The following is a 26,883-nucleotide window of genomic DNA, read 5'->3' as shown; positions in this document are numbered from 1 at the left end:
CATTTATTATGAGTACTTTAGAGAGTGGTTAAACTATAATATTCATTCTCATATTTGAAGTAAAAAGCCCCAGAATTTTTGCATAGAATTTTCAGGGCTGGAAGAGACATCAAGAAATTATTTAATGCAGTCAGTTGTGAGATCCCTTCTAGAATGAAAGCTCTAGAGATCAGGGAACATGACTTGAGGACCTGGCCTATGGGAGACATCCGGTAAGTACTTGGTGAATGAGTTAGTAACCTTCCACATTTCATCAGTGAGCACCCTGAAGCCTGGGAAGTTTAAATGGTGGGCCCAAGCTGGGTCTAACCGAACTCTTAGTAAGCAGTGAGAACCAAGGCCCTGGTAGTGCAGTGTGCGGTATACACCATGTCACACCATGTGCCTCTGGTTGAGATTCCTTGGTCTCATTCTAAACAGAGGCAGTTCACTGATTTCCAAGTGCTGGTGTAACCATCAATCATTTGTCCTTGCCCTGAGCCCTTATTCCCCATGGGATGTTGCCCTTTTCTTCTTCCTGCCTTAAATATTTATTGACCTAGGTTCTGTGCTGCGGATTTAGCAGTTAACAAAGAAGAAACGGCCCCTATCTAAACAGAGCTTTCAATCTTGCCTCTCTTTGCTGTTACCCTCTTCTTCCCTCTTCTCCCCCAGAGCTCACACGGGACCTTTATGTTACATTAGCTTTTTCTTTGGAAACAATTTTATCTTCATAGAAAAGTTGCAAGAATATGCAATGAAGAACCTCCATATATCCTTTACCCAGATTTATTTACTGTTGAATTTTACCCCATTTGCTTTATCACTGTATGCTTGCACACCTTCTCTTTCCACACACACACACTTATGTTTTCTGAATAATTTGAGAATATGTTGCCTACCTCATAGCTCTTTGCCCCAAATACCTCATTGTGAATTTCCTAACAATAGGGATATTCTCTTACATAAGCAGGGTACAGTTATTAACCTAAGTAAATTCAACATCGATAAGTCTGTTTAATTTCTTTTTAAGGTCCTTTATTTATTTTTTTTGCGTTACGCGGGCCTCTCACTGTTGTGGCCTCTCCCGTTGCGGAGCGCAGGCTCCGGCTGCGCAGGCTCAGCGGCCATGGCTCAGGGGCCCAGCCGCTCCGCGGCATGTGGGATCTTCCCGGACCGGGGCACGAACCCGTGTCCCCTGCATCGTCAGGCGGACTCTCAACCACTGTGCCACCAGCGAAGCCCTAAGGTCCTTTATTTTTGAAAGAACTTTTTTTCAACCGATATCTATCGGGAAACAGAGAAGGGAGAAGGAGAGTAACAAACATGGAGAAAATGTTACAGCATCACAAAACCTACCAAGTTCTTAGGGTGAAGGCAAGCTTCACTTGTGTGTGATCTGTGCCTTAGAAGGACCCTGTGCTTAGTTTAATGCTCTGCTGTTGCTGTCTTAAAATTCTTTATTTTTGGGGGAAAGCCCCATATTTCCATTTCACACTGAACTTGCAGATTATGTAGCTGGTCCTGATTAGAGTCTTTCTGTACTGGGCTAGGAGCTTTTGCATGTGTTATTGTAGGTACCGTTGGAGATGAGGAAACTGAGGCTTCAAGGGACTTAAAAGAACTTGGCTTAGATTGCTGAGCTACCTGGTGGAACCCAGATTTGACCTCAGGTCTTTTTGATCCCATATCCAGTGGCCGTCACATCGCTTCCAATTATTATTCCATGCCTGCAACTCTCCCTGCACTGTGTTTAATTATTTCCGGATTTGGACTTGACCTGTCCTTTCTGTTTTTCTCCTTAAGAATTCTACCTTCTTTTTGGTACCACAGGCTGGCTCTCTTTCGTCCTAAATTCCTGGAGTAAAGTGTTAACTAGAAAGCCATTTGGGAAACTTTAATGAATCAGTAATTTTTGTCTCAAAGGAACTGCCTGTGAGTAGTTTCTATATTAATCTTCTCCTATATTTGTAGAAAAAGGCTGCCTGTGGTCGCTCCCTCTTTCGCCCTTACTGTATATCACAATTCCAGCTACTGGTTTCCTTCATGCTCCTAGCTTTTGGAGTCCCTCTGTCAGCATTTGGGGTCCAGGTCCTGCTTTATTCCCAGTGTCTGTCTGAGAATTGGAGAACTGTTTGGAATCTGAGTTCCTGTGTTCGGTTGGGTCTTCCTGCTCAGACCTTCTTGGTGTCACTAAGGCCTGATCCATTCTAGGCCCAGAGATACATCAGTGAACAAGGTAGTCACCATTCCTGCTGTCATGGAGCTTACATTATGGTGCTCTGTTTGCTGTGTCCCATCTACCTGTTGGGATGGCTATTAGGCATAAAAAGAATAAATCAAGATCATTGTTGAGGAAAATAAGATAAGGAGAAAGGCTGAAGAAGTGAAGTTGTTTGACTTGGGGAAGAGAGACCACAAAATATTAATACGTGTGAAAAATGCGCTGCTGAAGTTGGGAGAACATTCACTTTCTATTTCATCAAGAAGGAGACAAAGGAGCCGATTTTTCATTTCTGTAGAGTAATCTACATTAGGAATTTAGACTGTTGTGATAGTTCTGTGTGCTGTGACATAATGAAAATTGTTATCAGAGGAGTCAGTACCATCTCTTACTTTGGTTTTCTTCCAGAAAGAGGGGTGATGTCTCTCTGCCTAGGTCATTTAAGGTCATCCCTTCCTTAAAGGTCATGTTGTGTTATGAAAATGTCCTCCTCAGCCATTACAGGATTCGATATTCAGAGGAGTGCATCTCTTTTTCTGTCCTTCAGGGGGGTTAATGTCCACCCAGCTCTCCTTCAGACCAGCTTCCTATTCTCTGGAGAGTCTCTGGTCAGCTGTGCAAAGGTCAACAGCCCTGAAGCCAGATTGCTATGTTGAAGGAGCCTTGGGGTCTGGCCCCTCCTTAGCCAGGCCTTGGCTTGGGCTGGGCTGTGAGAGACTTTACAGAAGTGTGGCTTCTGTCTCTTGGGCCTGAACTTCTGTGGCTACTGACTCTGTATTCTGGGCACCTGAGTTGTTCTCAACTGTTTGTACTCAGAAGAGCTTTGTATAGAAGGAGGTTGTTTCTTAATCTAGAATCTCCTTTTCCTCACTCCTCTATCCTCATAGTTATCTTTATGTTTGCATTCCTCATGGGATCAGTCTGTATATATAGTGTTCAGGGGTTCAGTATCACCAGATAAGGGGGTTGCGTTATGAGCGCATGTGCCTCCCATTTGAATGCACATATTGTAATCCTTCTTTAACTGGCTGTAAGCCAAGCAAGGCCTGGCACATAATATCATTTACCTTTTATTAGACCCAGGGATGTCAGGTTAAAGCATGGAAAAATTTCCTCTATTAAAATATCAGATATGGGGACTTCCCTGGTGGCGCAGTGGCTAAGAATCTGCCTGCCAGTGCAGACGACACAGGTTCCAGCCCTGGTCCGGGAAGATCCCACATGCCGCGGAGCAACTAAGCCCATGCACCACAACTACTGAGCCTATGCTCTAGAGCCTGCGAGCCACAACTACTGAGCCCAAGTGCCACAACTACTGAAGCCCGCATGCCTAGAGCCCGTGCTCTGCAACAAGAGAAGCCACCGCAATGAAAAGCCCGCGTGCCGCAACAAATAACAGCCCCTGCTCGCCACAACTAGAGAAAGTCTGTGTACAGCAATGAAGACCCAACACAGCCAAAAATAAATAAATAAAATAAATGTATTAAAAAAATATATCAGATACGCACAAGCATGGTTATTGTATAAGAAAACAGTCCTCCTTTAGCTGGAGAGTACAAACACTTAGGGTTTCTTCCGGACTTTTACACTCAAGCTGTCCAGCTCCTCCTCCCAGGGGAGAAGTTTAAGGGGCTTCTCTGTTCAAGGTACAAGTGCCTCCTGAGTGCTGTGGGGGAGGTTGAATATGTCACTACTTCAATCTTGAGAATTTAATTAAAGCGTTAGCCCTCAGGGTAGATACTTGTTTTAATATATGTCACTGTCAACAACCATTAGCGATTCCCACGTGCCTACCTATCTCTAGTTAATTCCCCTCTATTAACATTATAATTAACACTGATCAGAACTGATGGTAGATAGCCAAACAGTTGATGCTGATTTATAAAGTCTGGCTACCTTTATTTATATCTGGGTATGAGTTCATGAAACCCAAGTGTCAATTGAATTTTCACATTTCTCAAGTCTTTACCAAAACCAGTTCAAGTGCTGTATATGATCACTGGCTGTAAGCTCTTGGGTTTCTTTCAGGGCCTGTGAATAAGATCCTGCCCTTGAGGTCTCAGTTGTTTTCGTGGATAGCTTAAGCTGAAATCAAGCTCTGAGCCTACTAGGGATTTTATTTTGAATTATATTGACATCATCATCAAACTGATAGTGATGTGCGTATAAATTTTTATGCTAACCCATAATTTTTTTTTTTTTGCGGTACGCGGGCCTCTCACTGTTGTGGCCTCTCCCGTTGCGGAGCACAGGTTCCGGACGCGCAGGCTCAGCGGCCATGGCTCATGGGCCCAGCCTCTCTGTAGCATGTGGGATCTTCCCGGACCGGGGCACGAACCCGTGTCCCCTGCATCGGCAGGTGGACTCAGCCACTGCGCCACCAGGGAAGCCCTAACCCATAAAATTTAAAGTGACGTGACCAACAAATAGTCAAGTCTTTCAAAAAATATGAGAATTTTATTTTAAAGCCAGGAGTCTTGAAGGGGAGATCAATAAATCATCAAGGAGGACTCATTTCAAAGAACTGTCGGCCTAAAGTGTGGCTCCTCTCTGTCCCGTGGAACATAGCAAAATTAAATATGGGTAATACTCAGTTTGTTTGGGAATTCAGATGCTTAAAAATGTGCAGCAGTTGCGGCCTGCTGATGTGTGTCAGGTTTCTAACAAGGGAAGTCCAAATTTGTTTACTTGACAAGCATGTGTGATCTATAGGGCATGTTCTATATCATTAGAATGTATAGTTATTCTCTCCGATGTTGTATAAACCGCCATGTTAATCCTGCTGTCTAAATAAAACCCTTGTTTCTGCCCTTCTCAGTATTAGTTTAACAGGCACTGGATGTAAACCTACAGTTCTACCTCTGCTCTCAGCTGAAATTTTTGTTGTATACTGGGCTTGCAATTTAAGTTTTTTTTTTATTTATTATTTTTTTAATTTTTTTTTTTGCGGTACGCCGGCCTCTCAGTGTTGTGGCCTCTCCCGTTGCGGAGCACAGGCTCTGTTCGCGCAGGCTCAGCGGCCACGGCTCACGGGCCCCGCCGCTCCGCGGCATGTGGAATCCTCCCGGACCAGGGCACAAACCCGTGTCCCCTGTATCGGCAGGCGGACTCCCAACTACTGTGCCACCAGGGAAGCCCGCAACTTAAGTTTTTGGTTATACTCTGTTGTCTAGCAATTGCTGATTGCTGGCAATAATCTATTAAGCACATATGCATGGTATGCAGGAAGAGCATGAGGTTATCATTATCATTGCTATTGAATATATTGGTACTTCGTGTACACCTTTGTCTCTGGAGCACCTTAACTCTTCCTTTGAAAATGAACTCATGGTAGTATTTCATTTTGTTCCATGGGACTGGATGGAAAAGTTCTAGCAGTTTTTCAGCATATTCCTGACAGGGGTTTCTGAGCTTTACATAATGGCGATTCCCTCAAATGCACTGATGATGAATAGGCCACAGGCATGTACTGTGCTGGTTTGTTTGAATTGATATATCATCTCTACTTTTTTTAATTCATTTAACTCCAAATTTGCAGTGACTGCCCAGCTTTAATTTAGTGAGTTGAGTCCATTGTAAATATAAACTGAGAGCAGATTTTCAGTGCCAACCCATAGATTAATAGACACTCACAGGCTAAAGTCTCTACCCTTCAGTTAGCTGCTTCTTTTTTTTTTTTTTTTTTTTTTTTGTGGTACGCTGGCTTCTCACTGTTGTGGCCTCTCCTGTTGTGGAGCACAGGCTCCGGACGCACAGGCTCAGCGGCCATGGCTCACGGGCCCAGCCGCTCCGCAGCATGTGGGTTCTTCCCAGACGGGGGCACGAACCCGTGTCCCCTGCATCGGCAGGCGGACTCTCAACCACTGCGCCACCAGGGAAGCCCTGCCTTTTTTTTTTTTTAATTTCTGTGATTCACATAGGCCAAGTAACGGGATGGTGGTGCCTCTACTTAAAAGCCAGATATTGCTCAGGACAGCTAGTTGAGTACAGAAGGCCCTGAGTAGTCAGGGGATTTTGATGAAGGACTGGTGCCCAGAGTCCTCAGAATGACCTGGAACAGCTTGGGGCTAAGCAGGGGGGCTCACACAGGACAGTGCTGCAGTGGTAGGTACCCTCTGTTTTCTGGAAGCAAATGTGTTTGCTCATCCTGGGAATACCTCCCTGAAGCATCTATGTGGGAATTTCCCCACATCTAGCTCTTTTGGTTTGTACCTATGTGTAGGATTCTTGTTTTGGGGTTTCATGTGTTTGTGTAGTTACACTGGTGATTTTGCTATATGACTTATTTTGAGGACTTTGGGTTTCCTCTGTAGTTGAGTGCACGGTGGAATTTTCTGAAAGGATTTAAGCTCTAGTAGCTCTTTTTATTGTTCCACGGGGCTTTCAGATGAATAAAACAGTTAGCAGGATATATATGACATGCTCAAGATATCCGTGTTACCTTATCTGGTGAAGAGTACTGGCCCTGGAGACAGACTGTGGGCATTCAAAGCCTATGTCTATCACTCATTTGCTGTGCCAGCTTAGCGAAGTTACTTATCTCTGCTTCAGTTTCCACATCTGAAGCTGAAGAAAGGATTATACCGAATTCACTCACAGGGACACTGTAAGGATTAAATAAGGTGTGTGCCATGCTAGGAGCAGTGTCTGAAACATAGTAAAGTGCTTCAGACATGTTAGTAATCCTCAAAATTCTCCATTGTTTCAACACAGCAGTGGGAAAGGATTATCTCCTCCCTAGTTGAGTGTTACTAAACTGGCTACACTGTAAAAAAAAAAAATTTTTTTTTCCCTGAATAAAAGAAAGAAATGCTGGTTCTAAAAAATTACAATATAGTTAAGTTTCAGAAGAAAATAAGAACACTTGGAGGTTCCGTTGTTAATCTTTTTCACCTGTTTTTTCTAGTCCTTTTTTCTGTGATTCTATACACATGTATTTTACATAATTAAACTCGTATATTTAGTTTGGATCCTTTTTTCACATAGCTTGTCAAACATTCTCTAGGTAGTTGCAGTGTCTTAAAAACATTGTTAATGGCTAGATAGTATTCCAAAGCATGAATATATATTTTATTTAATCATTCCCTTGTTGATAGGCATTTAGCTTTAGTTATTTACTATTATAACTAATACTAAGGAAATATCCTCGTACATAGATTTTTATATTGCTGGTGATTGCTTTATGATAGCTTTCTAGCTATAATGATTATTGACTAAAATAAGTACAAACATTTTTACGGAACTTGCTGCATCTTGCCTGATGACTGACTTCTTATTAAATTTGTTACGATTCATGATCTCAGTTTATAATACATTAGCAGTGTGTGGAAGTTCCTGTGAAATCCACCCCTCACCAAGTTACCTAGGTGCTTTGAATGAAGGGCCAGAGGACAGGGTCTGTGGAAGGTCCAGGCTGGGCGCCACCTGGAGGCTCTTACACTGCGAAGCTACTGCTGCTCTCCACTTACTTTTGTGCTACTTTGCATGTTGTAAACAAAATTGTGAATATACTTTAAAAAATTGAATGGGTAATTTGGGATTATTTTGGGTTTTACAGGCTATTTTTCTTTTTAAGCTCCTGTGCCAGAGGCCCTAACAGCTCTGGCATTGTGTGGGAATATTCTCTAACTGGGAAAAGCAAGGAATTCTGAAATCAGGCCTGAAATCTTGCAGATGGTTCCCCTGACCTGAAACATGGAGCTGGTGGGAAGGGCCCGGATCTAGAGTTGGCCTGAGTTTGAATTTTTGTTCTAGCACATCTTGTCCACTTGAATATTTTTCTTGGATCTTAATATATCTCCTTGCAGAAGTTTCATGAAGATTTAGAGAAGGGCATGTTTGTTTAGTGGTCTTTGGTAAATGGTAGCTTTTATAATCATTGACTCATTAAGTGACGTGGCTGCCATGTTTGTGTCATCCAGTGCCCCTGCTGACTTCAGAATTGGTGTTTGTTTTATGATATTTTTTGAATGGGCTGCACAGAAGGTTATTTACTGCTGCTGAGACATTGAGTATTTAATAAGGGGTAGATATTTCTGGGCTCTCAAAAAATCCATGAGTGTTCCTTGGTGGTCAAATGCATACTCATGGGCCATGCCTGCTTTTTAAGAGTCATCTACCTGCCCTGTGGAGCCACTGAGTGCTCACACTGGGTGTCTGGCTTGGCCCTTGAGGATGCCTCAAAGCCATTCAGGATAAACGCAAGGCACTGCCCATTGCTGTGGTGTTGGGCTCCATATCTAACATGTACACAAGCTTTTCCAGGGAGGAGCCTAGGGCGAGAGGGCTGGAGAACTTTTTGGGGAGGAAAAGACTCCCCTGTGTATGAGGAGGGTGAGGAACAGTTTGTTCCCTCCCCTCACACCCCCTTCTCTTGACATCACAAGGTTGTGGTGGGGGGTGTTTGTAAGGAAAAAAGAAGAGAGGTTTTCCAAGCCTTCCTTGGGGCCACTTTGGTTTCCATCTCTTTTCCGGATTGAGTGGGAAATTGACCCAAAGATGCCTTTTGCTTTTCAGGTAGCTTTGGTTCTGGGAAGCTAAAGGAACTAGAAATCCGTCACTTGACACCAATTTTGTGTTTCGGAAACCACTGTCTTTTTGTAAAAGATTTATCTAGGAGTATTAATTATTTGAATTATTTAACAGGAGTATTTCTGAGATATCTCAAATATCAGGGTGCTACTGAGATATCTCAAAAACAGGGTGCTACTGTGTGTTCAAAGTCCTGGTTAGTTCAGATTAAACAATAAAATCCACTTCTTTTCTGGGTTATGTAAAGGATTTCAAGACTAATAATAATAGCATAACAATGATAACATAAAATAATTGTGAGTCTAAGCGCTTTATATGTATTAAAATTTTGCAGTAACACTTTGAAGTGGGAACTATTAATATGCCTATTGTACAAATAAGGAAACCAAGGAGCAAAGAATTTAAGTAACTTGCCCAAGGTCACACAGCTAGTTGGTGGCAGAGTCAGTATTTGAACCCAGGCAAACCTGGGGTCTTAAACTCCTTTTTTTTTTTTTAAAAAAAAAGTATTTATTTATTTGGTTGCGTTTGGTCTTAGTTGCGGCTGGGGGGCTCCTTAGTTGTGGCATGCAAACTCTTAGTTGAGGCATGCATGTGGGATCTAGTTCCTGGATCAGGGATCGAACCCAGGTGCCCTGCATTGGGAGCGCGAAGTCTTAACCACTGTGCCACGAGGGAAGTCCCCATAGGCTCTTAAACTCTTAACTGCTGTTTTGTATAGTTGTATATATATGTATGTCAGATAAAGTCTGGCCAGAAGGATGTTTTAATTGTTTGTACCCACACACACACCTTTGAAATTCAAATTTCTCAGGAGTATTTAAGAGTAAATAGTGGGGTTTGCAAATTGGCTGAGAGGTAGGCCAATTGGGAAACAGGTGAATGGGAATTGGGGTAGAGCTTTGCATCTTAGAGGAGAGGGGAGTGGTTAGGAGTCTGGACTGGGTGGTCCTGATGGGAATGGAGTAAAGGGGTTGACACTGGCATGGGAGGTGCTGGGAGTCTCAGGGGCCACATCTGAAGCCAGGAAGAAGAAAATGTTAAGAGGGGTTGATACTAGATACAGAATTCTGGGAGTAAGGGAGTTAATGCTCAAGATGAAGAGACCTAGTTACAGCGCTTAAATACAAGACTATAGTAAATTGTTTTTGAAATATCTACCTGTCTGTCTACCTGTCTCTATGAAGAAGTGGATTAAAACATGTAAATAATGCTTTTGTATACTTGAGGGAAAATTGTCCTCTGGTAACATGCTGGTTCATTCACTAAAAACTGGCTGTTTCAGACCCATTCATGCTACTTACATTGCCCACAGGGATATGCTTTTTACCTGAGAAGTAACCCTCACTGCCTAAGTGTTTTGTTACTGTAACCTCATTCATTCTAAGTTGGAAACATGCCAGTCTTTTCTGTGATCGTTGCTATGTTTGTGTGTGGAATCAGAACAAAAATCAAGGAAAAGCTTCAACACTGTCAGTACATACGTGCTTAACCTGACTGGCACAAACGCAGTGTGCAGTGTAGAGGACCACACGTAGCTTATTTTCAGTGGATTGTTTTTGCCTCAAATGGAGTGATGTTTGCTTCCGAGAGTGTGTGCGCGTCTGTGTGTGCTTCTGTGTGTCTCTGTGTGTGCATTCATTTTCTGCATTCAGCCTGCGTCACTACCATGGTAATCAGTGTTTCTCAATGGCCTCTGTAGGTGAGGAGGTTTCTTTGATGGTTAAAGACGTACACTTCCCAGATATTAAATGTGCATAATGCCTTGAGGGCTTTCAGCGCTGCACTAAGCATGCATGTCTCATACCCAAAGTAGCCACAGTGCCTGCATTCCCACAATAGCGGCAGCCCTGAGCAGATGCTTCTAGTGTTCTTATCTGGCTGTGCTTTTCACTTTGGGACAAAGTTCTGTAATCATATCTCATGGATTTATTTTTTCCACACTGTAAAGCCTGAATTGTGAAGACCTCATCATGCCATAAAGGGCAACATGAGTCAAGTTCTTGGGGCTGCTAAGGATTTCTTTGCCTTTTTTTTTTCGTTTTCCCTTTTGGAGATGTGTATCAGGAAAAGGCTTTGCCTTTAGAGAGAAATTTTACTGCTCTTGCCAATAATGTTTAACAATATTAGATTTAATGGCAGACCTTGAAGTGTATAAAAACTTAAGTCCAGAAAAAGGTAAGAGTCATACTACCAATTTTAAGGTAAGTGTAATAGTCCTAGTAAAAGATGCTATACATGTCATTTTATTTCATGTTGAGTTAAGTTAAAGATTTATTTGAACTCTTGACAACATATTTGAGGTATTGTATTTCAATATGAGATGAAAAGGTAACAAAGTATTTTTGATTAGTCTTTCTCCTTGCCAATGTGTGCTTTTATAATGGTAGAATTTGCATGCTGACAAATTGGAAGTGTATCATTATAGTAAAGTGGTCAGTGACAAAACCATTTGTATTCTTAGGATATAAGTCAAGGATACAGACGTGCTTGAAAATCTCATTTGTCTGATACTTATAAACAGTGGGTTTTAATTTAAACATTGTCTAATCTTACTCAGTTTGTATAATGATGGATAAAACTCTATTTTAACTTCCTACTTTGTCCAGTAATCTGGACAAAATCATTCCCAATTTGTATCAATTAAAGAAAGTCATGAAGAGTGAAAATAAGTAGCTTTTGAAAATGAAATGGCATAAGTATTCAGCATGGATAAAATGGAGGCAGAATCCACGTATCATGTTCTCAGAGCCTATCTGTCAGCTCCCCTGCATGAAAGAAACATTTTAAAGTATGGGTTAGGAGATCGGAAATTTGAAATATATGGAGATTGTTTTTGAATTATAAGAAATGTTCCTGCCTGGTCAGACAGAATCAATGACATGTCAAGAAATGTCTTCTGAACTTATCTTCAAACTGAAATTTGTCAGCTATTTAGATGATTCATGTGCGTCTACTCAAATGTAACTTTATCATGTGAATGCACCCTCTGAGAGCCTGTCTCGAGGTTGTTGCTAGTTGATGATAGCAACTTCAATGTGCCATGTTTGCAGTACCAGCAGGGATGCTTGCTTTTTATTCAAAATATAAATTAAACCATGGTTGAGGTTTTTTTCTAAGACTTAGGAAGGAGCTTTTATACAGAAATGGGGTAGGATTTGGTTTACTCAGTATGCAGTTTGTCAGAATGGTTTTCCGTTAGTTTTATCTTTTAATATGTTTGGAAACTCTTTGGTATGCTGAATGTGGGAGTCAATTGAATGGCATAGCATAGCATCAGAATTGTCTTGCTTTACACATCATGGAAGTAATGATGAAAATGACTTCTATTACTTTTACCACATAAAGTAATCTTTAGGATTAAAGTTAAAATTAAGCTTTGATTCTTAAACCTAATGGAAATTTGAATGAATTTTTCTAGTCAGATAAGCTCTTAAAGTTGACAAATGTAAGGTGTCTTGTTTGAAGGTAGATGTAGTCACAAAGAGATGGTCTTACTAGAGATTTTTTAAATGGGCATATACTTCATAGTTTACTTAATAGATTTTCATTTATTCATTTTAATGATTTATTTTGCCGAGTGAAAAATTTTCTTTATGGACTGTCCATCTTGGTATTAAAATCATCTTAGTGGGTAGCAAGACTTTTTAAGAATAAATCTTTCTTCTGAATTCCAAATCACTATTAAGTGGAACCTTTTAAATTATACAGATCAACTCCATTTCCAAGTGTGTGAAATTAATAAATTCTGAATTCTCTTGAAATCTGAGTTGCATTATTTAACATTATTGGAAGTGATTCTGAGTTGCATTATTTAACATTATTGGAAGTGATTCCAATATATGCGGGTACGAAGTTCAAAAATGTTCATTCAGAGACAGGAAGACCAGAAAGAAGAAACCTGAGCTTTGATGGTATATCTTTAGTCTTAAAACATCTATTAAGTGTAAAACTCATGTTTGCTCCTGCATTTTGTATTTGTGCATATCTTTAGGGAATTATTCTTATTGTCATCATTTGCCTTATAATTTAATGCAATGTACTATAAACCTCCAAATTAGAAGGCATCTTTATTGATTCTTAAAACGACACTGAATATGTAAGGGACTTGATTTGCAGCATAAAAACAGAAGTCAGAGCAAGCTTCAGGCATGTAAGGCAAGTGTTTTATAATCTCATCATGTCTAGGAACCCCAGTTTCCTTTTTAGTAACAAGAGAGAACACTGCTTTCTTGCTTTACTTCACAAGGTTGTTATAAGAATTACTGGTATAATGTCTCTGAAAGCATTTGGAAGATGGAAAAGGACGACAGAAGTGGAAAATGATACAGTCATGAAAATAAGGATAAGGCATGTTCTGTCTACTTTAGTTGAAAAGAATTTGCATTTGTTCTGGAGTGCAAATCAAAAGCACTTTGACCTAGAACCTTGGTACCATCTGCTACTAATTTTCCCCTTGGCTTAGTATAACCTACATGCCAGCAGTGTGCGTGCTGTGTATGAATGCCTTATGGAAGGGCTGATGTCAACGTAGGAGTGAGTCCTAGATTCCTGGAGCAGGAAGAAACCATATTAATCCTTCTCTTTTTCAAGGAGAAAAAAACATAGACTGTGCAATTTTCTCTTAAGACATGGAGCAGATCTGTGACTGGAATCAGGCCCTCCAATTCCCGGATCATGATGGTTGGACCCACTCTCTTCAAATACAGATTTTTGCTTTTAGCAGATGCTAAACCTTTAGATATTTGTGATCTCTCTCATCTTGTGTCATTTGAATTCTTTGTTCAAGGCCATTTTTAAGGAGAGGAAAACAGAGTTTCTTGTGGAATTCTTTTTTTTTTTTTTTTTGCGGTATGCGGGCCTCTCACTGCTGTGGCCTCTCCCGTTGCGGAGCACAGGCTCCGGACGTGCAGACTCAGCGGCCATGGCTCACGGGCCCAGCCGCTCTGCGGCATGTGGGATCTTCCCGGACCAGGGCACGAACCCGTGTCCCCTGCATCGGCAGGCGGACTCTCAACCACTGCGCCACCAGGGAAGCCCTCTTGTGGAATTCTTAACTGCTGAAAACGAATAACCAAATATATCAAATATATACTTTATTTACAAGGTGCCAATTGGGGGTATGAAAGTGAATAAAAGTATTAACCTCTTTTGCAGTAACTCATGACCTAGTGCAAAGACATGCTCATATCATTGTAACTATGGTAGCACTGTAGCAGAGGAGCATTCCAGTGGTAACTTGAGCATGGAGAAGTCAACAAAGGATTTCTGGAGGTGACATTTGAACTGAGCCTTGAAGGATAAGAAGGATTATATCAGGTGGATAGGCAAAGATTGAAGATGAAGTAGGCAAGGGCCAATAAAAGGCCTCATAATCCAGGTTAAGAAATGTAGGCATTATCCAAGAAAAAAAAGCAGATGGTTTTAAACTGGGGAGAGAGTGACTGATTTGAATTTCAGATCTCTCTGACAACAGTTTAGGGAATGATGGGAGGGATGAGGCTTGAGCAAGGAAGACCAGAAGTCTGTTGAAGTAAACAGGTGAGAATACAGTGGCCTCAACTTGGGTTTCTTAGCTTAGATGTTCTTTCAGGAGAAACCACTAGGCTCTCAAGTCCACATTGGTGTCCTTTGCCCTGGTCACAGCTGCCCTAGAACCCACACTGCTTCTTCCTCTGCATATGCTTTGTATCCAGTCACTGTCTTGTAGTTGAACTAAATTAACTACAAGTAGGTATTTGCCTTATACGAAATTTAACATTTCTGTTCTTACTAAGTTTGCAACCTCTTGCCCATTAGACAGAATTGTGCCTAATAATGAGTATCTCTGCTCTTCTTTTACAGAGAACAGAAACCTATTTCCTCAAGAAGCTCAGAGAACCCCAACTCCACCTTTTGTAGGTTGTAGGACATTGGTTTCAGTGTTGTCATGTTGCTTGCATAATCACTCCAACTAAAACGTTAGAGTTGGGAGGTCGGTGGCCATTTCTTGGTACTTAATTTTGTTTTTGTTGAAAATGGCTATTTCCTTATTTAATGAAGATGATGACGCTCATGATGCTGTGTACTTTATTCTGATCCACAGATCTGTCAGTCAATTTTTTTTTTTTTACTTTTTATATTTTTTATTAGCAGTTATGCACATCTTGTCAAACTTGCCTGTCTCCTTCAGGATAAACTCCAAGAAATGGAACTGCAGCATCAACTGGGGCAAACGTTTTTTTTTTAACTTTTTATTTTATATTGGAGTATAGCCAATTAACAATGTTGTGATAGTTTCAGGTGCACAGCAAAGCAACTCAGCCATACATATACATGTATCCATTCTCCTCCAAACTCCCCTCCCATCCCGGCTGCCACACAACATTGAGCAGAGGTCCCTGTGCTATACAGTAGGTCCTTGTTGGTTATCCATTTAAAATATAACAGTGTGTACATGTTGATCCCAAACTCCCTGACTATCCCTTCCCCGCATCCTTCCCCCCTGATAACCACAAGTTCATTCTCTGAGTCTGTTTCTTGAACTATCTGTTAGGGCAAGTTCTCTAACATTGTCCTTATTCAAAAAATTTTGGCTCTTTTCATGTATTTTCTATTCCAGATGAATTTTAGAAATAGCCTCTCTAGTCCCAAGAGTAATTTTGTTGGGACTTTTTTTATTGGAATTGCATTACATTTATAAATTAACTGTGGAGAACCATCAACATTAAGATATTGAGTCCTCCTTTTCAGGAACACAGTAGAAGGCACCATATTTAGGTCTTCTTTTATGTCTGAAGATTTAGAGTTTTCTTCTCATGCAGGTTGTCTACATTTCTTTTTAGGTTTATTCTTGTGGTTTTAGTTGGTATTATGAATAGATTTTTTTCAGTTACATTTTCTTATTTTTGAAAATAGTTAAAATTTAAACATAGTAGTATAGAAGAATTGGCACAAAAAGTATAGTTCCCTCTCTTAGCCCTCTTCACCTCTTTCCTAAATAAACTACTTTTACTATCCTTTTTTGTAGAGTTTTAGTGTTACTTTCATATCTCTAAATGATGTACTATACTATTTACTGATTTTTGATATTGTCTATTGATTTTATTCTATGGTAGATGAGGAATTAACTCACTTATAACCCCTGTCTCTTAGTTACCCCGTTGCTTACCTTTCTAACTTTAACAATTCTTTTATACTTTCGTGTTCCTTGCCCTGCCAAATAGAAATACTCTATTCAGGGCGCTTCCCTGGTGGCACAGTGGTTAAGAATCTACCTGCCAATGCAAGGGACACGGGTTCGAGCCCTGGTCTGGGAAGATCCCACATGCCGCAGAGCAGCTAAGCCCGTGTGCCACAACTACTGAGCCCATGTGCCACAGCTACTGAAGCCCATGCGCCTAGGGCCTGTGCTCCACAACAAGAGAAGCCACCACAATGAGAAGCCCGTGCACTGCCATGAAGAGTAGCTCCCGCTCGCTGCAACTAGAGAAAGCCCGCATGCGGCAACAAAGACCCAAAGCAGCCATAAATAAATAAATAAGTAAATTTAAAAAAAAAAAGAAAGAAATACTCTATTCAGTGATCATAGCACTCCCTTTTACCAGTCCTTTCTCTCGGTTATCCCTCCTAACTTTTCTCACGTATAATAATTTTTCCATTCTTGTTCTGTATTTATAAATACTCATTCCATGTTTCAATAATAGGTTGATTTTAAAAGTTTATTATTTTTGTTGGCTGCATTGGGTCTTCGTTGCTGCACGTGGGCTTTCTCTAGTTGTGGCGAGTGGGGGCTACTCTTCGTTGTGGTGCGTGGGCTTCTCGTTGTGGTAGATTCTCTTGTTGCGGAGCACAGGCTCTTGGCGTGTGGGCTCAGTAGTTGTGGATCGCAGGCTCTAGAGCGCAGGCTCAGTAGTTGTGGTGCATGGGCTGAGTTGCTCTGCGGCATGTGGGATCTTCCCAGACCAGGGATCAAACCCGTGTCCCCTGAATCGGCAGGTGGATTCTTAACCACTGCGCCACCAGGGAAGTCCTAGAAAGTTTATTATCAGTAAGCAAAGTTTATATACTCTGATTACATACGTTTACACAATTTTGACTATATGAATGCTCACCAGAGCAAGGTAATTGCCTAAGTTAACTTTATTTAAGGGTACTACTTCAGAAGTTGGTATATGAGGAAAAGGACAGATTGTGGAGATTTCTTTATCACATGATGGTATCAAATTCATTAGAGAAAATTGAGAACCTGATAGTTTGACAACTAGCAGTCTTGATCATAGCTCAATGAGGCAAGTATAGGTATCTCCGTTATTGGGGTGAGGAATTTGAGGTGCGGAGAGAGAAAAATATTGTAACTTGCCCTAGGTCATAGTGTAATGGGTACAGCTGACATTTGAATCCTGTTGGCTGACTTTGGAGCTCGACTTGCAGTCGTGTTCCCTCTCTTAGTGATGATATTTATTGTCCTGTAGGTGGTAAGATATGTAGGCAGGAAGCAATCGCTTGCCTTCTCTGTACAGGGTTCTCTACTGTATCTCTACAGACAACTTGGTTTAACTTCTGCTTTCTGCAGATGTCTTTCCCCAGCCATCAGCCTGGCCTGACATTACCTTGAGTAAAGGGACCTGCAAATGAGTACTTCCTGAGTAAGAAACAGAAAGAATAATGTGTGGTAGATTACATGGGGGTTGGTATAGGGAAGCAGTGGGATAATAATGGTTAGCGTGGGACCAGATCACACAAGGTTTTTGATACGCCCATGAGGAGTTTGGGCTGGATCTAACAAAGAAGGGGAGAGGATGGTAAGCTTTGGAGTGAATGGATGATATAAAAGTGGTATTTTACAGAAAAAAATGGTATTTTAGGAAAAAATAGGATATTTAAGGAGGAAAGAAGTGCTGTGAAGGATTGATTCAACAGCCAAAGATAAAGAGTCCTTCAGTCTACTTGAGAAATTGGTTCAGGTATTTCAAGGCCATGAACACTTGTCACTGAGGTTTTGACGAATGATCTGTTACTGTCTCTAATTACTTGTCAGCAAAACAGAAGCTACCATGAGTGAGCTAGAGTTACTTCAGCTGTCTCTTTGAAGAAAGGTGAATGATTGTTTCTACTGATCTGTTTAAAGAATAAGCCACAGTGGTAGATGTGTGTAACATAAGGTTTCCGTCTAATCCAGTGACCTGTTGCTTCTCACTTTTCTTTAAAATTGATGTCAGTATTGTCTGTCTTTCCCCCAAGGGAGGGTATGAAAAAATAAAATTTGAGAAAATATACAAGCAGGGGTCTGAGGCACCCCCCCCTTCAAATGTACAAAATCAGGAGAAGAGATAAGAAGGAATGATGTAAAAGCTGTGAAGAACAATTTTGTTACTTTCCCTTGCATAGTTTCTCTTTGCACATTTTCCCCTCATGTCTAAGTTCTTCATTTGCCCTTTTCTTTTTTTCTTTTCTTTTTTCTTTTTTCTTTTTTTTTTTTTTTGCGGTACGCGGGCCTTTCACTGCTGTGGCCTCTCCCGTTGCGGAGCACAAGCTCCGGACGCGCAGGCTCAGCGGCCATGGCTCACGGGCCCAGCCGCTCTGCGGCATGTGGGATCTTCCCGGACTGGGGCACAAACCCACGTCCCTTGCATCGGCAGGCAGATTCCCAACCACCGCGCCACCAGGGAAGCCCTGCCCTTTTCTTTATTGTTTATTTTGAATGTCCAAAGTTATGTCCAAAGACTGTTTAAAAAAACAAAATATTGATTTTATATTAAGTGCTAAGTGAAATTTCCCCTTGCTTTTCTCACTCCTCAGATATAATTGTGCTTGGTATTTTGGCCTGTGGGTTTGCATCCTTCCAGGAGTGTGTGTTATGTGTGTGCACACATATACAGAAAGATGTTACATCAGTAGGGAAGGTTTCCTGGGGAATTAAATTTTTATGTAATCAGCAAGGAGGATGAAAAATATAAATTGTGTGGACCGTTCGTAACTTACCTTCCCATCTTTACTTGTTGAGCCCCAGTATGAACATGAGGTAGGACCTCAGCTATTATTTAGCTAGAATTACTTAGTTACTAAGCTAGATTTAGTAACTAAATTCCTCTCATACAATTAGCATTCTCCTGATACTGGGGTTTTAAGGTTAATTTGTATTATTTCATCCTTATTCTCTCATTTTTGTACTTTTTATTTACTCATTTCTTTTCTCGGGTTCTCACTGATATTTCGAAAAATGAAGCTCAGAAAATCAAGTAGAGGACTTCCCTGGTGGCGCAGTGGTTGAGAGTCCGCCTGCCGATGCAGGGGACACAGGTTCGTGCCCCGGTCCGGGAAGATCCCACATGCTGCGGAACGGCTGGGCCCGTGAGCCATGGCCGCTGAGCCTGCGCGTCCGGAGCCTGTGCTCCGCAACGGGAGAGGCCACAGCAGTGAGAGGCCCGCTTACCGCAAAAAACCCCCCACAAAAACCGGAAATCTAGTAGGAAAATGAAAGAAAGCAGGCATGGGGAGCGTAATAAATAGGAATATACAAATTTTGGTGGTGCAGTGGGGGGAAGGGGGGAATCGTGTTTCATATTATTTACCACTTTATTTTCATCTTATTTAAAAAGTTTGGTTGACCAATCTTATTTAATCATGGTGTGTAGTCATTCTGAACTTTAGTTCATATTCTTTCACTATTTACTTTTTTTTCTGTCTCAAATATATGCCTATTTTCCCCTGAAGATGTGGCAGATGGAAGAAAGATAGGCAGAAAGGAACAAAGGAAGAATAAAATGAATGAAGAATGAAGCTATCCCATTCTTCTTAGGCTTGCATTTCTTTCTTTTTCTACTCTGAGCACTCACTCTTGTTGCTTGTGACCTCTCTTCCACAAAGTCTTCTTTTTTGTTTTTAAACGTCCCTGCCCTTGTTTTCTAATTTCCTTTTGTTCTTTTTTTTCCATAGAAATAAAATTTCGAATGTATTTGATTTATAAAGCCACATGCAAGTTCATGAAGATCAGAATCAGTGGTTGGTATTATTCTGGTTCAGACACAGTTAGCTGTAAGATCTTGGAGCAGTTACCTACCCGTTATGTTGAGTTAGGGGATCTTTCTAAGATGCTTTCTGTGATTTTTCTCATTCTGAGCTCAGAAGTGTTGTTAAGAACAAAAACAAAGCAACAAAAACATTGGCAGGCTTGGCAGAAGCCATAAGGATCTTGGAGAGCAACAAACTGATGAAAGTTCTAAAGTTATCAACCATTAGTACAAATAGTGTCAGCAGGCCATGGCTAACGTTCTCTTGGGATTTACTGGGTGGACGTGGCCCTTATTTGAAGAGCCAGTTCAATTTTGGTCACTGCATTTAAAAAGGGTGGAAATTGGTGTATGGTAATGGATAGTAACAGAATGGAAAATGGGTTCCTTTAGGAACAGGTCAAGATTAAGGGGCTGAACATACTGTTTCTTGGTTGAACAATTCAGTTTTGTAATTCTGCGGTTACTAGCTATTTATTTACCTTTTTATACTTCTTAACTTCTTCATTTGACTAATGTGTGTTTTCTTCTATCTGTAATCTTATTTTATTAAATTTAAGTTTAATTTTTATTTTATATTGGAGTATAGTTGATTTAAAATGTGTTAGTTTCAGGTGTACAGCAAAGTGATTCAGTTATACATATTCATATATCCATTCTTTTTCCGATTCTTTTCCCATATAGGTCACCACAGAATATTGAGTAGAGTTCCCTGTGCTATACATTAGGTCCTTGTTGATTATTTTACATATAGTAGTGTGCATATGTTAATGTGGGTTTTTTTTATGCCATTGTTTTGTGCTACTCCTTTATTCTTGTGGACACAATTCCACGTTTACACTCCTTTCTTCAATTTCTTTATTTTCTCATTTATTCAATGCATAATTTATTTTCCTTGTTCTTTTATTCGTATTGCTGGGACCTTCCCCCATTCTCACATTTTTAACTTTACCATTTCTTTGTTTCTTTGTACGCTTTAATGAGACACAAGGGAAACTGGTGGCAGGGAGACCACAGGATTTCTCCAGTGCAGTGGTACACTGGGGGAGAATGTGGGATCTGGAACAAAATAGCAGCAAGATGGGCTTCCCTGGTGGTGCAGTGGTTGAGAGTCCTCCTGCCGATGCAGGGGACACGGGTTCATGCCCGGGTCTGGGAAGATCCCACATGCCGCGGAGCGGCTAGGCCCGTGAGCCATGACCGCTGAGCCTGCGCGTCCGGAGCCTGTTCTCCGCAACGGGAGAGGCCACAGCAGTGAGAGGCCCGCGTACCACACACACACACACACACAAAAAGTAGCAAAAAACAACCAAAAGTTCTAATAGCAGCTTAGCCTTTTAGGTAATCACCTGGGTCAATTTCTCTGGCACTTTTTTCCTCATTTAACAAATACAGATTCCATGCATTTCAAAGAGTTGTGAGGATTAAATGAGAAGATGTGTGCAACTAGTCTTGCCCAGTGCTTGGTACCTAGGGCTTCAGTGAATGTCGCATCCCTCCCCTAATAATACACGCCTGCTCATTTCAGTACCTGTGTTCTACACACCCCTCATCTGTGTCCCCTCCTTCCTTTCTCTCAGTGTTGACAACCTTTATCAGTTTCTATTTGTATTTTTCCACTCATTCTTGGGTACTTACCCTTTTAGGTACCTACTATATAACCAAAACCAAAAATAAGTCAAGCGTTGATAAAAGTATGAAAGAAAAAACCTAAGGAAGCAATAAGTTAAATAAAGTTGATTGTAATTAGCAAAACAGCTTTTTAATTTAGAAACAGATTACCCACTCAATTCTGATAGTCATAGCTCAGCTACAGTATACAGTATCACTTGGGAAGTATTCCCTGAGAAAAATTAATATTTGATTGTTCGTGCTGATTTCTTCATGTTAAGTCTTTCAAATCCAGAAGTTGCTCTGCTCCTAGTCACTAAGACCAATTGTATAAATTAAGCATACTGTCACCTTAAAGATAACTTCTAAATGTTATGCATTTAGGATCTTCCACAGATGAAACAGGATGTTTTTTAAAAAATACAAGGAAGAGAACTAAAAAATTGTTTAACTGTGTTTTCAAAAATTAAATGAGAGGTTTGTTTTTTGTTTTTGCCTAACCTGACTGGCAAAGGATAAAAAAAAAGATATCCAGTGTCAGTAGAGGTGTGGGAAAATGGACATTTTTATACATAGCTAGTGGGAATCTGAATTAGTATTTCTGGAGGGCAGTTTGACCCTTGGTAAAGAGTCCTTGTTTTTTTTTAACTTTGTAAAAGTACTTGCACATTTTCATAGATATATCTATCAATAGGAATGTATTACAGTAATTTTTTTGTAATAGCAAGAAAAGGGGAACAACCTAAATGTGCACTAGGAAATAACTGATTTTTGAAAAATAACACCACTATATTGTGGGGCAGTGCAGCTACTCACAATGATGTGAAGATCTTTTGATGTGAGGAGATTTCCCATGGTTATATTCATTGGAAAATATTATGTTCCTATTTTTCTTAATGCCTACATATATGTGCATAAAAAAGGCAAAATAAGTTCAGAAGTTTATGCCTCAAATTTACAATACTAGTTACCTTTGACTATGGGATTATGTATGTTTTATTTTCTTCTCAGTTCTTCATACATTTATAATTAGCACATATTACATTTATAATCAGAAAAAGACCCTAAAAATCAAGTTATGAGAAGAACAATCTTCTGCTAGCTCACAGCTCTGCTCTGATTATGCCAGGACTATCCTGAGACTCTTGAGTTGGTCTCACTGCCTCGAGCCTATTCTTCCTCTGGTTGGGTGTACTAACGGCACTTCTCTTATTTTGGGCTGTCTCTTTTTCTCTCCAAGTCCTTCTTTAGGGTTGTAGACAAGTCCCTTCCCAGTGCTTATCTTTTTTTTTTTTTTTTTTTTTTTTTTTTTTTTTGCGGTACGCGGGCCTCTCACTGTTGTGGCCTCTCCCGTTGTGGAGCACAGGCTCCGGAAGCGCAGGCTCAGCGGCCATGGCTCACGGGCCTAGCCGCTCCGCGGCATGTGGGATCTTCCCGGACCGGGGCACGAACTCGTGTCCCCTGCATCGGCAGGCGGACTCTCAACCACTGCGCCACCAGGGAAGCCCCTCCAGTGCTTATCTTTGCTGGCTCTCCTTCCACTGCTTTGCTAATTTGCTATGTAACCATTTAGAACAATTTGTACTTTCTTAAACGCACCCCTTGCTTATTCTGATATCTCTCTTGCCTGAAATATGATCTCTTCTGCTTCATCAGCCTGATAAACACAGCATTTGCATCTCTTCTATAGCTGAGTGCAAACAGCACTGGACCTGGGCACAGGCTGCGTTTGTTAAGGGAGTTCCTGTAACAGATAAAGCTCTGTATCTCAGTGCCTTAATGCAAATTTCCTGCAGCCTTCATAGTCTAATAATGCAGATGTTTCTGGTTGGGTGGCTCTCTTCCAGGTGGTGGTTCATGGACTCAGACTCTTTCAATTTTGTGGTTCTGCTTTTGTCAACATGTGACTTACAAGGTTGCCTTAGGGGTGTCTCCTTCTCAGACAACTGAAAAGTGTAAAGGAAGTAGAGAATCGTGTACAGGAGATTTTTATGAGGAAGTTTTAAGGGGCAAGGTGGAAATTCTAGTGGCCGGAACCCAAGCACATGGACATACCTAACTGCAGAGGAGCCTGGGAAATGTAATCTGGTGTGTGCCCTGGTAGAAGAGGAAATTACTTTTGGTGAACACATAGTAATCTCTGCCTATTATGCAGAAGCTCAGATCCTACCTCCACTCCTTGTTGTGGGATGACTTAAAGTTCTTTATTTGAGCTTCAGTTTTCTCACTTATAAAATGAGGATAATAAGACCTACCCACCGCAAAGAGTTGGTATGAGGATTAAACTTTGAGTCATTATATATGAAATAGCTTCATTATTTCTGAAATGTTACACAGATACAAGGGGGGAGATTTCACCAACACAGATATCTCTGTTTTGCATTAAAGAATGTACCCGACCTGTGGATTAGACCACGAATTAGCAAACTGCGTCCTGTGGGCCAATCTGACCTGCTGCCTGTTTTTGTAAATAAAGCTTTATTGAAACACAGCCATGTTCAATAGTGTACATATTTTCTAAGGATGCATTTGTACTAAAGCAAAGTTGAGTGATTGCCACAGAGACTGTATGGCCCACAAAGCCTAAAACATTTACTATACGGCTCTTTACAGAAAATGTCTGCTGACCTTTGGACTAGACTGTGAGTGTCTGAGGTCTCACTCATTTGCTATTCAGTGTAGTGTCTGAGATGTAGCAGATGCTCAGGGAATCTTTACCGAGCGTCTGAAATCTCTTTTTAGAGCCCTGCAGCTCAGATTATGCAGCCGGAAGGCAACTTTAGGAGGAAAGATGCCTGTCTGTCAGCGTGGATGAGCACTGTAGGTTCCTTTGCACTCTCTGAATAGCCAAAAAGCAAAAATAATTAGGCACCCTGAGTGCAGGCCCAGCTGAATCCCCTCTACTATGCTGCCTTTGCCAGGCTCTTTTCTGAACAGAAGCAAATGCTCTCTCATCATTATAATTGGTCCAATCATCAAACTGTTTATGGTGCATCACTATTCAACGCATTATCGCTGGCAAATATTAAGTGAGTGATTATTGCAGGGAGTAAAAGGCAGAATAAGGGAGTTGACTGAGGAATGCTTTTATTTTACAAGTGCACTGTCTCATGAATGTTTGCTTTTGCTTGTTATGAAGCCTGACTTTTGCAAGTTTGAAGACATGACAGCCTGAACAATGGTAGTGCAAAGTTGATAATAACTCTTTTCTTCTAATGATTGGCAAATTAACAGTATATATAAGGGACTTCCCTGGTGGTCCAGTGGTTAAGACTGCACTCCTAATGCAGGGGGCCCGGCTTCAATCCCTGGTCAGGGAACTAGATCCCTCATGCCACAACTAAAAAGATCCCGCATGCCGCAACTAAGACCTGGAGCAGCCAAATATATATATATATATATATATATATATATATAGATAGATAGATAGATATAGATATAGATATATATCAGTCAGTCAGTACAAATTCAGCATTTAGCACATAGAGATATTACTCTAGGTAATGGAGAGGTAGTTCACTGAACTAACATTTATTAACTGCCGAGTAGCTGTTATGCACCATGCATTGAACTAGGTGCCAAGAATAGTAGGATAAATAAGCCAGAGTCTCTGCTTGAGGCACATACAGCTTAGTGGGAGAAGATACACAAAGAATTGGCAGATCTCCTTACCTTTGAGAGATAGGGAGAATTTTCCTGGGAGATGATATTTTTATAGACATCAATATCTGGAGCAGCAGTCTGTGCAACTGGAATAATCAGGAGGTGGAAAACTTTGGCTAGGTTATGGACAGTGAAGGAGAGGGGCAGAAGAGGAAAGAGAAAAAAAAGTATAAGATTTCATCAGTTAGTTAGTGATAGAACTGGGTCAAGTTTTACTTCTCCATGCATATTCTTAGTTACCCAAACCTAACCAAAGGCACTTGTCTAAGTTGATTAAATCACATGTTACAAAAGGGATGTTTTTACAGCTATGTATAGTACATATGTATTTGTAGCTTTTTCTCATTTTTGTTTTGCACAGTTGTATTTTAAAGTATAATCTTTGTAAAACTTGGCGATTGAAAATACGAGGATAGGAGATTGGTTCAAGATGGCGGAGTAGAAGGACGTGCTCTCACTCCCTCTTGCGAGAGGACCGGAATCACAACTAACTGCTGAACAATCATCAACAAGAAGACACTGGAACTCACCAAAAAAGATACCCCACATCCAAAGACTAAGGAGAAGCCACAATGAGACGGTAGGAGGGGTGCAATCACAATAAAAACAAACCCCAAAACTGGAGAACACTTATACCACAGAAGTCCACCCACTGGAGTGAAGGTTCTGAGCCCCACGTCAGGCTTCCCAACCTGGCGGTCTGGCAATGGGAGGAGGAATTCGTAGAGAATCAGACTTTGAAGGCCAGCAGGATTTGACTGCAGGACTTCGACAGGACTGGGGCAGACAGAGACTCCACTCTTGGAGGGCACACACAAAGTAGTGTGCGCATTGGGACCCAGGGGAAGGAGCAGTGACCCCATAGGAGACTGGACCAGACCTACCTGCTAGTGTTGGCAGGTCTCCTACAGAGTTGGGGTGTGGCTGTGTCTCACCGTGAGGACAAGGACACTGGCAGCAGAAGTTCTGCGAAGTACTCCTTAGCATGAGCACTCCTAGAGTCCACCATTAGCCCCACCAAAGAGCCTGGGTAGGCTCCAGTGTTGGGTGGCCTCAGGCCAGACAACCAACAGGGAGGGAACCCAGCCTCACCCATCAGCAGGCAAGCAGATTAAAGTTTTACTGAGCTCTGCCCACCAGAGCAACAGCCAGCTCTACCCACCACCAGTCCCTCCCATCAGGAAACTTGCACAAGCCTTTTAGATAGCCTCATCCTCCAGAGGGCAGACAGCAGAAGCAAGAAAAACTACAATCCTGAAGCCTGTGGAACAAAAACCACATTCATAGAAAGATAGACAAGATGAAAAGGCAGAGAGCTATGTACCAAATGAAGGAACAAGACAAAACCCCAGAAAAACAACTAAATGAAGTGGAGATAGGCAATCTTCCAGAAATATAATTCAGAATAATGATAGTGAAGATGATCCAGGACCTCGGAAAAAGAATAGAGGCAAAGCTTGAGAAGTTGAAAGAAATGTTTAACAAAGACCTAGAAGAATTAACAAACAAAGAGATGAACAATACAATAACTGAAATGAAAAATACACTAGGAGGAATCAGTAGCAGAATAACTGAGGCAGAAGAACGGATAAGTGACCTGGAAGACAGAATGGTGGAATTCACTGCTGCAGAACAGAATAAAGAAAAAAGAATGAAAAGAAATGAAGACAGCCTAAGAAACCTCTGGGACAACATTAAACACAACAATATTCGCATTATACAGGTCCCAGAAGGAGAAGAGAGAGATAAAGGACCTGAGAAAATAATTGAAGAGATTATAGTCGAAAACTTCCCTAACATAGGAAAGGAAATAGCCACCCAAGTCCAGGAAGGGCAGAGAGTCCTAGGCAGGATAAACCCAAAGAGAAACACGCCAAGACGCTT

General features: G+C 41.1%; 1 protein-coding gene across 5 annotated transcripts in view; it reads left to right on the top strand.

Annotated features, from left to right (window-relative positions):
- Positions 1-26,883, top strand: part of PLCH1 (phospholipase C eta 1) — a gene marked incomplete at its 5' end in the record, with an annotated part of 212,634 nt that overhangs the window by 15,257 nt on the left and 170,494 nt on the right. The window contains one exon of one of the 5 annotated variants that reach the window (XM_082655616.1): positions 10,870-10,912. The exons of the other annotated variants lie outside the window; for them this stretch is intronic. Within the exon in view, the coding sequence (XP_082511742.1) occupies positions 10,870-10,912 (43 nt within the window). Of the gene's footprint in view, positions 1-10,869; positions 10,913-26,883 lie in introns of those variants that run through there. 5 annotated transcript variants of the gene reach the window in all.

Source organism: Grampus griseus (genome assembly GCF_964374135.1).
Source record: "Grampus griseus genome assembly, chromosome: 5".
NCBI classification, from domain to species: Eukaryota; Metazoa; Chordata; class Mammalia; order Artiodactyla; family Delphinidae; genus Grampus; species Grampus griseus.
The sequence above is the reverse complement of the archived record's forward strand: the minus strand, read 5'-3'. Positions and strand labels throughout refer to the sequence as shown.